Source organism: Lontra canadensis, unplaced genomic scaffold, assembly GCF_010015895.1.
Source record: "Lontra canadensis isolate GAN:19392208 unplaced genomic scaffold, GSC_riverotter_1.0 scaffold4, whole genome shotgun sequence".
In the NCBI taxonomy this organism is placed as follows: Eukaryota; Metazoa; Chordata; class Mammalia; order Carnivora; family Mustelidae; genus Lontra; species Lontra canadensis.
The window spans coordinates 894,030-908,363 of NW_022630998.1; the positions used below are offsets into that span (position 1 = coordinate 894,030).

The window sequence follows — 14,334 nt, forward strand, 5'->3', positions numbered from 1 at the left end:
TATATACACAATGGAATACTATGCAGCCATCAAAAGAAATGAAATCTTGTCGTTTGCAATGACGTGGATAGAACTAGAGGGTATCATGCTTAGCAAAATAAGTCAATCGGAGAAAGACAACTATCATATGATCTCCCTGATATGAGGAAGTGGAGATGCAACATGGGGAGTTTGTGGGGAGGAAAAGAATAAATGAAGCAAGATGGGATCAGGAGGGAGACAAACCATAACAGACTCTTAATCTCACCAAACAAATTGAAGGTTGCTGGGGGTAGGGGGGTAGGGAGAGGGTAGTGGGGTTATGGACACTGGGGAGGGTATGTTCTATGGTGAGTGCTGTGAAGTGTGTAAACCTGCGTTTCATAGACCTGTACCCCTGGGGCTAATAATACATTGTATGTTTATTAAAAATTTAAAAATTATTTAAAAATAAAGAAAAGAAAATCATCACAAGGAAAAAAAAAGATTTTATTTTTAAGCAATCTCCACACCCAACCTAAGGCTCAAAATTACAACCCTGAGATTAACAGTCAGTTACTCCGCCAACTGAGCCAGCCAGATGTCCCTCTTTTCTTGAACCTTTTTTAGTAAAACAAATGCTTCTGTGCTAAGCATGTTCCGGCATGGTGATAATTCTAATGCAGAAGTTCAGTGTGTAGTTCTTTAGAGCCAGAATGTTCCTGAGCCTGCCTTTACCTCTTCCTGGATCTTAAGTCCTTGGAGCAAATTGCATGGTCTTCCTAAGTCTCAGGTTCTCCATGTGTAGGATAGGAATAATGACAGTATACTAATTTCATAGGGTTACTTTATGAACTAAAGGAGATTGTATGCATCACATGATTCATTTCCAATCATTTTTTAAAGATATTTATTTGAGAGAGAGAGAGAGAATGAGAGTAAGAGAGCTCAAGCAGGGGGAGCGGCAGAGGGAAGAGCAGGCTTCCCCACTAAGTGGGGAGCCCGATGCGGGGCTCTATCCCAGGACCCTGAGATGATGACCTGAGCCAAAGGCAGACACTTAACCGACTGAACCACCCAGGCTCCCTGATAAATTTCCAATTATCGATAGCCTTCATAAGATCTAATCTTTTCTGTAGTCGAGATGGTTTCCTTACACTCAATGATAAAAAGAAGCATTCTCTATCAAAGGGTTTGCATGTTTTTATAGCCCTTGATGTATATTGCCAAATGATGCTTCGGAATGGTTAGAGCAGATTTAAAATGCAACTGGCATATTTGAAAGTATCACAAAATCTTACCAGGTTTGAATATTACCCTCCCCCTCCCCGAAATTATATTTATGTATGTGGCCTTGCTACTGTTTTCCTTGGTAGATCTTCAGATTATTTATTAGATATTATAGTCCCTCTTTTGGAATTGTCTTTCTGCGGCGGTCTCATTTGTTCTTGCCCATTAGTTTGCGTGGCTTGTTAATAAAACGTTCGCCATTGGCTGAAAGTAGTTTTCATGCAGGACCTCACGGCTATGACATTTATTTTAATTTGCAAAAGCTTGAAATTGGTATGCTATCTGTTAGGTCAGTTCTCCCTCTCTGCGATTTTGGGTCACATCAGTCATTTCTTCCAGAGCTATGAGGAGTATTTGATTCCTTTTTCTTTTAGCTTTTCCTGGTGGGTGTGTTTCACAGTGTGCACTTTGAAGCCCTGGAGTCAGCACAGCGTTGACGGACGTGCAGATTGTGGCTGTTACCCAGCCAAGCCCAGTTGTCTGCCTGTTTAACCAGCATCCCACATGATGAGGCATCCCAGTGCCTCTTGAAGTCTGACAGGTCCTATTGTGTGGTTCTATTTCTAGTAGCTTCTCTTCAACAACCCTCCCCACCCGCCCTCTCCCCATCACAGGCACTGAAGCCACAAGGTCTGAAACCCTGAGGCGTGTCTCACGCCTTTCTCTTACCTCCCGTATTCACAGGGTTATCAAGTTCCACTGATTGAGTCCCCTGAGTCCTCAAAATTTGTATACTATGCACCGTGTAACTTATCCCTTTCTCCTCTGCCCTCCCAAGCCAGTGTCTTGCCATTTTATAAGCTCTGTTTCTGATCCTTGTCTTCTCATTCACACTTTGGTGCAGATCAGTTTCCCTAAAGCACCATTTCATTCCATTCTTCATTCTTTTCTTCTTCATTCCCAAATCCATTGCAGTGGGTCTGTGTTGTCAACTATATCATGGACCTTGACCCTCAAGGCCAGTAATCTGAGACTCTCTCTGTTAGTTTCCTAATTAGTTCCTCCTGGGAGGCTCTGGAAGAGAATCGTTTCCCTGCCTTTTCCAGCTTCTGGAAGCTGCTCACAGTCTGTGGTCTGTGGCCTCTTGCGTCTCGAAAGCCAGCAGTAAGTCCCCTGCAGGTTCTGTTTCTGTCTTCTGTCCCGTCCTCACATCTCCCCTCTCTGACAGGGACACTTTAGCCTCTCCCTTGAGGTTACATTGGTCGTACCTGCGTAATCCCGGATAATGTCTCCATCTCAAGAGACTTGATTTAATCCCACCCTTCAGCCACATACTGTGACACGGTGTCAGGTTCCGAGGACCCGGAGTGGACATCTTTGGGGAGAGCCATGATCGTGTCCACTGCAATCCTGTTTTCTGGTCAACCTCATTTCTCACTTTCTCATGAGAAGACAGCAATGGCCACCAAGCCAGTCTCCCCATTCACTCCAGCGTATGAAAATCACTTTTTCTGTCTTTGCTACGCCGTGTGGCAAAGAGGTCATTAAAATCTGGTGGTCCCTAAGTCTTGTCCAACTAGAAGACGTATTTTTTACGAAAGGAACCACATCTTATCTTTTGTATCTTCCTCACTGCCTGCTAGTGTTGGGCTCTTAGTGGGCGCTATTTGGCAAATGGGATGTTTGGAGGATATTAGGCATATTTATGAATTACTGGAGGAATAATTGGGGTGGAAAAAATGGGTTTGAGCTCACTGTAATTTCCATCCCACGTTACACTTGGGAAGTCTGTTGGAGCTCTCCGTTCCTAGATGGGAAACCTACAACCCGCACCACACTGAAACCCAGGCGGGGCCCGACGCTGTTCTTCTCTGTTCACTTCTCACATAGTACCCTTTTTAAAAATGAAGTGACACGGTTCCCTCCACACTGCTCAGGCCCAGACCCTGGTGACAGGGAGAGCCTTCAGCTTGCACGTGCTTCCCCTGTGCCCCTGCAACATCTGCCCACATCCCCTAGAGACAGGCAGTTGGAGTGGCGGTCCTTGAGAATAGCTCGACCTCCTTTAGCTCCCTAAGCCTACGATCACGGGAGTGGGGAGACCAGCCTCGCCGGCAGGGCTAGCTGCTAAGTCTGTGTCTCCCCAGCTGTGGGCTCTCAGCTCCAGCCTGGAGGTCTCATGGAAATAGGGAGCTGGTTCATTTCTAAATAAACTGCCCTCCTTCTTGTTACTGCCTCCTTTTGGCTTGAATAAAAGATTACATTCTTGTATTCGAATTAACGAAGTACACATTTCAGAGGAACCCCAGAGCTGCCTTATGGGGTTAAACCAGGAGCATGACACCATGGCTTGTGTTTCTAGAGGGAGCTCTAGAGGCAGAGGGAGGCCAAGGTGGAGTGAAAGATTGATTTTTACCCTGAAGGCTCCCCACTCTTCCTTTTTTGTTCCATTTCCATCTTTTTATTCATGTGCTCTGGAAAGTATCTGTGTTCCTTTCTGGAAAATGGTCACTATTGGTGCGCCTGGGTGGCCCAGTCCGTTGAGCATCCCACTCTTGGTTTTGGCTCAGATCATGATCTCAGGTCCTGGGATCCAGCCGCACAACCAGCTTGGAGCTCAGCAAGGAGTCTGCTTGAGATTCCTTTGCCCTCCCTGTTCTTCTGCTCCCCAACGCTCATACGCTCTCTTTCTCTCTCTCTCTCTCTCTCTCAAATGAATAAATAAATAAAATCTTAAAAAAAATAAGAAAGGAAGAAAACGGTCACTATCACCAGTGTGTAAATGGCACGTCTGCGTGGAGTAAGTTCTGTGTATACTCTTCTCATGGTATAAAAAAGAAAGAGAGGGACGCCTGGCTGACCAGCTCAGTCTGTGGAGCCAACAGCTCTTAATCCCCGGGTTGTGAGTTCAAGCCCCACGTCAGGTGTAGAGATGACTTGAAAATAAATAAATATATAAAATCTTCACAAAATAAAAAATACAAAGGAAAGGGAGGGATCGCCCCACGCGAAGGCGACGGCTTGCTGTATCGTGGGATGTGGGGACTGTTGGTGTGGACCAGAAAGGCTACGTGGCCGGGTGCAGCCTGGCCGGAACAGTAAATCATCGGAGGGAATGGCAGACAAGTATTTATCTTGTGAGCAGCTGAGCCCTGCTGGAAACATATTGTCTTGGGTTTGTCTCTCCTCATCTAAAGCCATTCATTACTCACCTACAAATGCTGTCACAGGTCCCTGCAGCTACGATGATTGGCTTCCTGCACACTCCTGACGTAAATAAAAAGGAAAAGTGTTTTCAGGACTGTATCTTCAAGATTTAAAAAAAAAAAGAGAGAGAGAGAGAGTGAGAGACAGATAATGGAGTTGATTTTCTATTTTACAATGTAAACAATGTCATGATTCAGTAGTTCTAAATGCAGTTTCTTTTAGCTTTAAACTGGAACTGGATAAGCTTATTACCACAGAATAATTGAGCATTTTGGGCTTTGTTCCTGTTTGAGAAATACCTCAAATAATAAGTATTTATTTCCTTACATAAGTAAGGAAGATATTATTTTATTTGAGATAAAGTATTTATTTAAGATAAGTATTTATTTCCTTACAGACAGTCATAAATTGTTTCTCTCTCCTTCTCTGTCCCTCCTTCTCCCTCCCTTCCCCTCTTACCTCTATATTGGATCAGTCTCATAAGTAAATGAACATAGCATAGGATTTCCCACTTAACACAACAGAACCCGCCTTTTGAGGGGTGCCTGGGTGGCTCAGTGGGTTAAAGCCTCTGCCTTCAGCTCGGGTCATGATCTCAGGGTCCTGCAATGGAGCCCCGCATCGGGCTCTCTGCTCAGCAGGGAACCTGCTTCCCCTCTCTCTCTGCCTGCCTCTCTTGCCTACTTGTGATCTCTCTCTGTCAAATAAATAAATAAAACCTTTAAAAAAAATAAAAAATAGAAAACCCCACCTTTAACTCCACACTTCTCTCCCATGTTGCCCCCATTACTCTCCTTTCTTGGCAGAATTCCTTGACAGAGGAGGCTCTGGTTTCCCACTTCTTACTCGCTCTTTACCCTCGCTGGGCGCAGTCTGACCGTGCCCACTTCTTGGAACACTTTGCTGCCCAAACATGTGGTTTCCGTCGCTGCTCAGTGAGGGACTGCCTGCTTTTCCACCCTGCCCCTCGGCGTTGGGGGCTCTCAGCCCTTGTATCAGTGCCCCATTGGAGTGGAACAGATCACCACACACTCAGCATCATAAAACAAGATGACTGTATCCACTCAGAGTTTCTTTGGGTCACGAGTCTGCAACTGGGTTCTCTGCTTAGGGTCTCATCATGCCGACATCTGGTGTCGCCTAGGCTGTGGTCCCATCTGGACTCAGGGTCCTCTCCCAAGCTCATTTTGGGGAGACTGTTTCTTGCTGTTGTGGGACTGAGGTCCCTTTTTGCTTGCTGACTATTGGCTGACTATTAGCTCTCAGCTCTTTGAGGAGACCCCCAAGTCAAAGCCATGGGGCTATAACATGGCAAAGCCTGAGGTCTGCTAGGACTGCGTCTCATAAAAGGTAACCTGCTCAAGGGAGTGACTATCCCCCACCACGTTCACAAATGCTGTCTGAACCCAAGGGAAGGGATACTGTAGCACATGGACCAAGAGACAGGAGTCTGGGGGCTGTTGTTGTATACTGCCATTGCTGTCATTTATTTTCTGTCTGTGACATTGGAGAAATTCACACTGTCATCTAGTTCCATGGTTCTGGATTCCACTTAGAGATCCAATACCCAGATCTATGACCCCTATCTACCTGCCTACCAGTTATCTCTATTTGAGTGCCCGATGGGCCTTCTGTTAAAATCAACAGAAGCAAACAATGGATTCCTTTATGCCAAGATTATTTTTGGTTGGATGTAACAGAAAGTTGACTAGGTTTCTTAAACAAGTGAGAGATGATTCTTATATAGCAACAAAACTAAAAGCGGGCAGGTCAAGTTGATGTAGTAATTCCTCAGTATCCATGTTCCAAGCTCCTTTTTTTTTTTTTTTTTTTTTTTTTTTTTCTTTTTTTAACCTTTGTACCTGCCTTGCATCCTTCTGGTTATAATGTAGCTGCTGTCCCTCCAGCCTTGTTTCTGCATTTCTGTCAGATTGAAGGGCCATTTTCTTTTTTCTTTTCTTTCTGTCTTTCCTTCTTTTCTTTTTTTTTCTTTTCCTCTTCTTTTTTTCTTTTCTTTGTTCTGAGCATCTCTTCTTTCTCCATACCCCCACAGCCTCTACTTGTCCTATTTCCACTAAGCCACCCTGGTCTTTTGCCTGGATTTCTTCTGCAGAAGCTTCTGACCAGCCTCCTCGCATTGACTCCTGCCCTCTTATAGTGCATCTTGCTTGTGAAATCTAGCATGACCTCCTCAAAGAAAATTTCTATGAGGTCATTCCCTTGCTGAAGACATTCACAAAGCTTCCCATATAAGATGAACACAATTTCCTACGTAGCCTCCAAGGCCCTACAGTGTGCAGTGCTGCCGCCTCCCTGAACCCGTCTCCTCCTGGCTGTGTCCCGAACACCAGGCTTGGCCCCTGCTCCCCATTGCTCCATCTGCTGTAACGTTCCTTCGCCAGCTCCTCACCTGGCTCCCCACCTGCGTGATTCCCATCACTCCTCAGACATTCCCATCTCACAAGCTCCCACCCCTTTCTGTTACTATCTGTGCCCACCCTGTTTTATTACCTCGTGTATTGTTTCTCGTCTTTTCCTGGTATGTGAGCCCCACACGCACGAGGAGTATCTCTAGCACCGGACTGACATGGAGGAGAGGCTCAGTGTCTTCTGCTCCATGACCGCCTTAAGGGGCTCTTGCTCCCCCCTGGAACTGATCTTTTCTAATAGAGGATTATCTCCTTGATCATTCATCTTCCCTGTATTATCTACTGCATGGAAGCAACCTTCTCCCAGAAAGTCCCCTCTCCAAATCTGCTGTCCTGCGATTCCCTTCCTCACATGGATGGGGCAGAGCTTTGAGTCTTCTTTCTCTTCTTTGCTTTCAGCTGTTTTCTGGAGTTACAGCCTCAGCTTCCTTTGTATAGAAGAAGCCATAGAAGGTCAAGGTGCCCAGTGGGTTCTTAATCTGAAGATCTGTATGAAGTCATATAATTCTTCCATCATTTCTTTGAGAATTTCTTTTCTCCTTTATGGAATGCTTATTGATTTTTTTTTAATTAAACTTCCTGGATTAATCCTCATAGTGTTTTTCTTTTCACCTAACTTTGCTCTCACTCTCTTTTGTTGTACAGTTTGAGAGACGTCCATGATTGTATGTTCTGCCTCTTTTAACTTTTTACGTCCGCCTCGTGTTTTTTTATTTTCTAAAAAAATTCATTCTTTTTTTTTTTTTGTAATAGCAACCTCTTCTTGTTTTATAGAAGCAATATCTTCTCAAAAAAAAAAAAAAAAAAAGAAGAAGAAGAAGCAATATCTTCTCAAATCTCCCTGCAGGTACTAAGTAGATATCAAAGATCTCCTCTGTTACTTGTTTTCTTTGGAGTTCATTGTTCCACTTGTTTTTCTTGTTCTTTCTTCTTTATAGTGCTGTCTTTGCTGAAATAGCTAGCCTCGGTTGCCCATCCAACTAGAGGAATTATTCATGGTGTTTGTCACTGGTACCTCTGCCTTGGGTATGCTTGCCTGGTCCCTCTGTAGGGTGTGTCAGCTGGAGGGGCGTCGTCATAGGGAGTGAGAGGAGAGAGCCAGCTGTTAGAATGGGGTCCCCACGACAGGATGAGTAGAATGGGATGCCATCGTTCTGCCCATATCTTTCATTCATTTTCCTGAGGGACACTGACCCTTTTTTATGGGGTAGGGGTATGAGTGCTAGAGATGCAGCCTGGTTGCTAGCCCCTTGCTTATGGAGGGTAAGGGTAGAGTGTCCATTGGCACGAACCATGATGCTGTGTCATCCCTCTTCTTGGCTCTGCCCTCCTCTTACACCAGTCCCGAGCACAAATCTCTCAAGTCTGCTGAGAAGACGGGGGTCTCCACTCTTTGTGATTCCTTTCTTGAGGTGGCCTGGCCAGGGGCTTCCTCCTCTCTGTTTTCTTCATTGACATACTCCTGCTTTCTGTCTTTGTAGAAAGTTCTTAATCTCTTGGTAATTACTTCTTCTCTGCCCCTTTGGTTTCATTCTTCTATATCCCATTACCTTTGGCTTTTTGCCTTTTTTTTTCCTTTCTTTTTTGGAAGTCTATCAGAATTAAATTCAGGTACATAAAACAGAAAGTCCAAATACCAGTACCCCTCCCTTGCTTCTGGGACCTGTAATAAATCTTGTGACTCTATGTCCCTTCTGTGGGTATAATGAAACTGTACCTTTAGTCAAAACAAGCCTGTGGGGTTCATTTCCCCAGTGTGGGAGCTCAGATGCTCAGGGCTTGTGCCCCCCCCTCAGCAGGTCATAAGCTATATATATATATATTTTTTTAAGGTTTTCTTTTCTTTTCTTTTTAAATAAGATTTTATTTATTTATGCATGTGTGTGAGAAAGAGAGAGAGCAAGCACAAGCAGACAGAGAGGCAGGCAGAGGCAGAGAGAGAAGCAGGCTCCCTGCTGAGCAGAGAGCCTGATATGGGACTCCATCCCAGAACCCTGGGATCATGACCTGAGCTGAAGGCAATGGCTTAACCGACTGAGCCACTTAGGCATCCCTAATCTGTATATTCTTAATCAGCTCTGGCTTCTCACTACTACAGTCTCAGTAGGTTTTCCAAGTTTTTAATTAGAACATTAAACTTCATTCTGCTTTAGTGAGTGTATCAGTTTCAATATTGCTGCTGTAACGTATTAACATAATCTTAGTGGCTTAAAACAAGACAGATTTACTTTTCTACTCTTCTTTTTTTTTAATTTTTAATTTTTTACTTTTCAGTGTACCAGAATTCATTGTTTATGCACCACACCCAGTGCTCCATGCACTACGTGCCCTCCATAATACCCACCATCAGGCTCACCCAACCTCCCACCACCCGCCCCTTCAAAACCCTCAGATTGTTTTTCAGAGTCCATAGTCTTTCATGGTTCATCTCCCCCTCCAATTTCCCTCAACTCCCTTCTCCTCTCCATCTCTCTATGTCCTCCGTGTTATTCCTTATGCTCCACAAATAAGTGAAACCATATGATGACTGACTCTCTCTGCTTGACTTATTTCACTCAGCATAATCTCCTCCAGTCCCGTGCATGTTGATACAAAGTTATGATGTTTACCCTTCTTGAGGTCAAAAGTCTGAAATGAGTTTCACTGGGCTAAAATCAAGGCATCAAGAGGCTAAAGGAAGTATTCGTTCCCCTTCCTTTCCAGCTTCTAGAGATCAGCTGGGCTCTGGACCCTTCCTCTGGGGTGAAAGCCAACCATAATAGCATCTTCCAGACTCTCCCTGACTCTGACCCTCCTGCTTCCCCCTTACAAGGAATCTTACTATTACACTGAGCCCACCTGGATCATCTAGGAGAGTCACTCCATTTTAAGACCCCTAATTTAATCACCTCTGTGAAGTGGCTGGCCATGTAAAATAAAGTAACATTCACAGGTTAGGGTGTCAATGTCGTAGACAGGCTGTGCCTACCACAGGCAGCTCTAACTCAAGTTCCAAAAGAATTTTCCTTTTTTTTTATGTGGTTCTTTCAGACTGCTGCCCAGAAAGGCTTAGCAGAGAACCATGATTTTTCTTGAACAGATTTTGGACCTAATTCTTAGAAGCATTGGAAGCATCAGTCTTTCTCTTTTAAAAAGCTAAAGTTCATTCTGTTCCAGACTTTTGAGAAACTTTCCAAATGGTGTGGTCTAGTTTGCATGGCATTTCCAGCGGGATGGTTATAAACATTGCATTTTATTTGACTTTTTACATGAACTAATATGTAGAAAGTTTTTTCATCAGAAAAGTACTTCTGAGCAAAATTTCTTTCTATTAATTGATTTTGGAAATCCTAAACTACTTTACCTCCATAATGATGCATTCACTGAACTTTTTTTTTTTGTATTTACTGAACATAAAATTTTTCAGAAAAAAAATAATTCTAGTGTGAAATACTAGATGATACCCAACCATAACTACTACCAGAAACCCAAAACTCTTACTCTGAAACCAGAACATTTAGGATAGCTAAATAATTTCTTAAAGATTTATTTTATTTTATTTTATTTTATTTATTTGAGAGAGAGAGACTCTCCGGCAGGCTCTGCTGAGCAGGGAGCATGACACAGAGCTTGATCCCTGGATCCTGAGTCAAGACCTGAGCTGAAACCAGGAGTCAGACCTTCAACCAACTGAGCCACCCAGGCGCTGCTGAGAACTTTTTAACAAAATTTAAATATAATTACATTTTCTTCTGTCTTTTTATTGGAGATTGTAGTGGTTCATTTTCTTTTATTGGCTTTCCCCCCTCAAAGAATGTGTTTATAGCTGAGACTTTTTTTTCCCCTGTTTCTGTCTTTATAGCTGAAGAAATGTATAAAAACTCCAGAAATCCCTTCTAAACATGTTAGGAACTGGGTCCCAAAGGTCTTGGAACAACGGCGACAAGGTTTGGAAACATACTTACAGGTAAGACGTGTTTAGATCTTCGGTTAATATAATGTAGCTTAAATAAACTTGTATCTCAATATTTTATTCTCACAACTTATGGTGAGATGCAAAGTACATCAAGCAGTCAAACATTCTCGATTAAAATAAAAAAGGTTTAAAATTATAAATATGTTGTTGGTTCTTTCAGCTTTAATCAGCTTCTATTTGTAATAATGTGAATGGAGGAAGTGAAAATTGCATGTCACTGTAAAAACCAATGGAGAGAAGGTCTGTCCATTTTTTTCAGTTCAGCTCTACACATTACTGCATCTTTGGGTTTTTGTTTTGTTGTTTTGTTTTGTTTTCTCTCCAAGATTTGTTGCTTTCTCCTAGCATTTGCCGAGCTATGGGGTTTGGGTTGCTGGGGACATAGAGAAACTGAATTTTTGTTGGGTCTGTCTAGTCCATCTGTGGAATCATGTTGAGAATTGGAGTATAAAAATTGCCTCTGATGAAGGACCGACCTTGAAAATTAGAATGTGTGCTTTTAAAAGAATGCGTTCACATGCTCTTTTCTGCCACTGAGAGGAGCAAGCAGAACTACGGAAGTTGGAGGATAAGACAACAACTTGTCTGGAGTAAAAAGGAAAAGCAAAAGGAAGGTTGGAACAATGTCATCTTCTCTGTTTTGCTTTTTTTTTCTCTCTCTCTCTCTTTTTTAAGATTTTATTTCTTTATTTGATGGAAAGAGAGAAAGAGCAAGCACAAGGGGAACACAGTCAGGGGCAGTGGCAAGCAGAGGGAGAAGCAGGGAGCCTGATGCGGGACTCGATCCCAGGACCCTGGGATCATGACCTGAGCCAAAGGGAGAGGGTTAACTGATGGAGCCACCCAGGCGCCCCTGTTAGTTTCTCGGCTTTAAAATACAAAGGGCAGAGGCTTAGTATGAATATTCTATGTCCTAGTTGATCCACAGAGCACCACAGAGGGCAGGTGCTGGGACGGCTCAGGCCAGGTGCTCAGCCACGACACTGATCCCCTGAGAGAGATGCGTGGGAATGACCCAGTGAGTGTGACCGAGGGGATGAGGAAGAAAGAGCTGGACCTCACCCAAGGGTTACGGCTTAGCCATGATGATCTCTCCCTCTGAGACATGTGATGTCGCAGAAACAGCAGCTCATACTGTGCTTTCCACGAATAATACCGTGCGACCCCTTTAAGCTTTCACGCCAGAATAGATGCTGTGTAGATGGGTCACTGTTGGCTCTGGGAAGCCAGCACACTGTGTGCGTGACAGACTTTCTGGATGGTTGTGCCTGAATCGCTCTCGGTTAGAAGTTGTGGAGAAGCTGGCCCCGCAGGCTTGTACTCGGTGGTAAATTCAGATGACTCTCTCCCAGTACAAAGATGCCAGGAGTCTCTTGGTGGCCTTGTCTAGTCTTCCTGTCTTGACAGCATTCAGCAAGGCCTGCTGAAGGCCTGGAGAGCATCTGAGGAGGGTTGTCTGTACTGTTCTTGTGCTGCTTTGGGGCGCTGTGGACAGACCCTTTCCTGCATCTCTCTGGAAGCGGGAGATGAAAGGAGACAGGGCCACAGATGACAGGAACGTGTGTGGCGGCGTTTTTGAGGCTGTGTATACAGGGCTGTGAGACTTCCAGAGATCCTGGCAACACTATCAGGCAAAACCAAACCAAAAAAACCACGAGACTTTAGACGTTGTATGCAAAGGGTAAGAATTCATGTTCTCTGTAATTAAATGAAATAGGTAAACAATGCATGCTTATAGGCCACATTTTCCACAGATATTGTATATCTTCAGGCTTTCACTGTGAAGTGTGCTCCTCTTTTTCTTCCCGCTGAATTTGACACATGACTTCCATTACCCCTCAGTGTAAACAGTTTAAGTTTGTACTTTGGATGTAAATATGGAGATAAAATCATCTGGCACAGAGAGGAGTTTACAATGACTCTCAAATTGAGCTTAGAATTTTCTATTCTCAGAAATAGGGCTTGAAAGATGTGGTTGGGGACCGAGAGGGCTTGCTTCCTGTCATGCATTTAATATTCATTTTCTTGTCACTCGGGTCCCCAGGGAGGTCCAAGGAGCTCTCTCATCTCCCTTCTCTTCCTGATTCTGTTTGCGGGCAGTGGGAGTTGGGTGGAAGTTGCAAAGATGATTGGGAATGCTTTATCAATGTCAAATGAAACGAAAACCCTGGGTCGCATGTCAGTTTTGGACACCTTTTGATGTTCAAGTCTCTGTAGGAGTAAGACAGTCTCGGCGTGCGCTGGACAGGATGGCCCTGTTCTGGCCGGTAAAACTGAGAAGGTGTTCACAGCCCACCGCCGTAGCACCTAAAGCTCCTGGTGACATTAGAATGCTTTCTAGTCCGGTCTGCCTCTTGCCTCTCAGTTGTGCTCAGGATTATTTTTCTGGCCTCAGTTTCCCAATGATAGAACAGGCAGATTAGCACTTGAGAGGGCCACAGAAAACAACTGTGCCCCTTGTCCAAAGATCGGCTAGTACCTTCAGGACCATGGGGGAGTGTGACAGCATTCCCTAAGGTTGCCCACACTGATCTTCTATTTTAGCGATGGAGAAACTGAGCTCTGGTGTGGTTACGAAACCTGCCTCGCTCCCTGGAGTTCATCAGTTAAAGACCTGGATTGAAATTTTAGTTTCTTAATTCCCTGGAGGCTCTTTTCATTCTGCATTGTGGATTTCCTAATGTCTCAGCCTTGACATAGTTTCACGGAAGGATATATTTATTAATAATCATAAAAGAAAAGGCCCTATAATCATAAACGGTCACAATTTAATTAACTGCCCCTCGACTCCCTTGATAGATTGGTGATTTTTTTATTTTGTTTTTGTTTCTGTTTTGTTTTGTTTTTATTTTGATCGGTTATTTTTTAAATCTGTAACTTGAATATGTAGAATCCTGTGAAAAGTGTCAGCTTACATCTGTTTTCCCTGTTAAGTTATCTGCAGAGAAACCCACATCTTAAGAAGAATATATTACGTTGGGGGGGGCGGTCCCAAAGTGATTTGGCCCTCGGGCATGGTTTATAGAATACATCCTGTTTTTTGTTTTTTATGGTTTTTTTTTTAAGATTTAATTTATTTGACGGAGAGGGAGAGCACAAGCAGGGGGAGTGGCAGGCAGAGGGAGAGAGAGAAGCAAGCTTCCTGCCGAGCAAGGAACCCATTGCGGGGCTCAATCCCGGGACCCCTGGGATCATGACATGACGCGGATTCCTAACCAGCCGAGCCATCCCAGAATACATCCTGCTTTGAGATGACTTCCCGTTTTTCTTGAGACCCCCTCTGAAATAAAAGTACAAAAACTCCATAAGGAATGAACCTCTACAGGTCCATGCATGGATAGGCGAGGGGGAAATGGATCATCAGAGGACGAAAAATTTTTAACAACTTTCGAGAAGATGGAATGTTCTGCTAGTGCATGGATGGATACAGCAGAGAGCAGAAAGCAGCAGCACCGAGAGCCTGTGGTAGAGGCAGGAGGCTACCTGCCCGTGGCTTTGCTGGAGAATTTCTGGTTTCAGAATTGGCAGGTGCAACTGAGAATCAGTGGGGCCATT

The 14,334-nt window shown here is 44.0% G+C and overlaps 1 protein-coding gene across 3 annotated transcripts in view; it reads left to right on the forward strand.

Annotated features, from left to right (window-relative positions):
- SNX24 (sorting nexin 24) overlaps window positions 1-14,334 on the forward strand; it is a 156,008-nt gene that overhangs the window by 87,232 nt on the left and 54,442 nt on the right. For all 3 annotated transcript variants that reach the window (XM_032844337.1, XM_032844343.1, XM_032844350.1), the window contains exon 3: window positions 10,666-10,770. In XM_032844337.1, coding sequence (XP_032700228.1) covers window positions 10,666-10,770 — 105 coding nt within the window. The remainder of the gene's footprint in view (window positions 1-10,665; window positions 10,771-14,334) is intronic.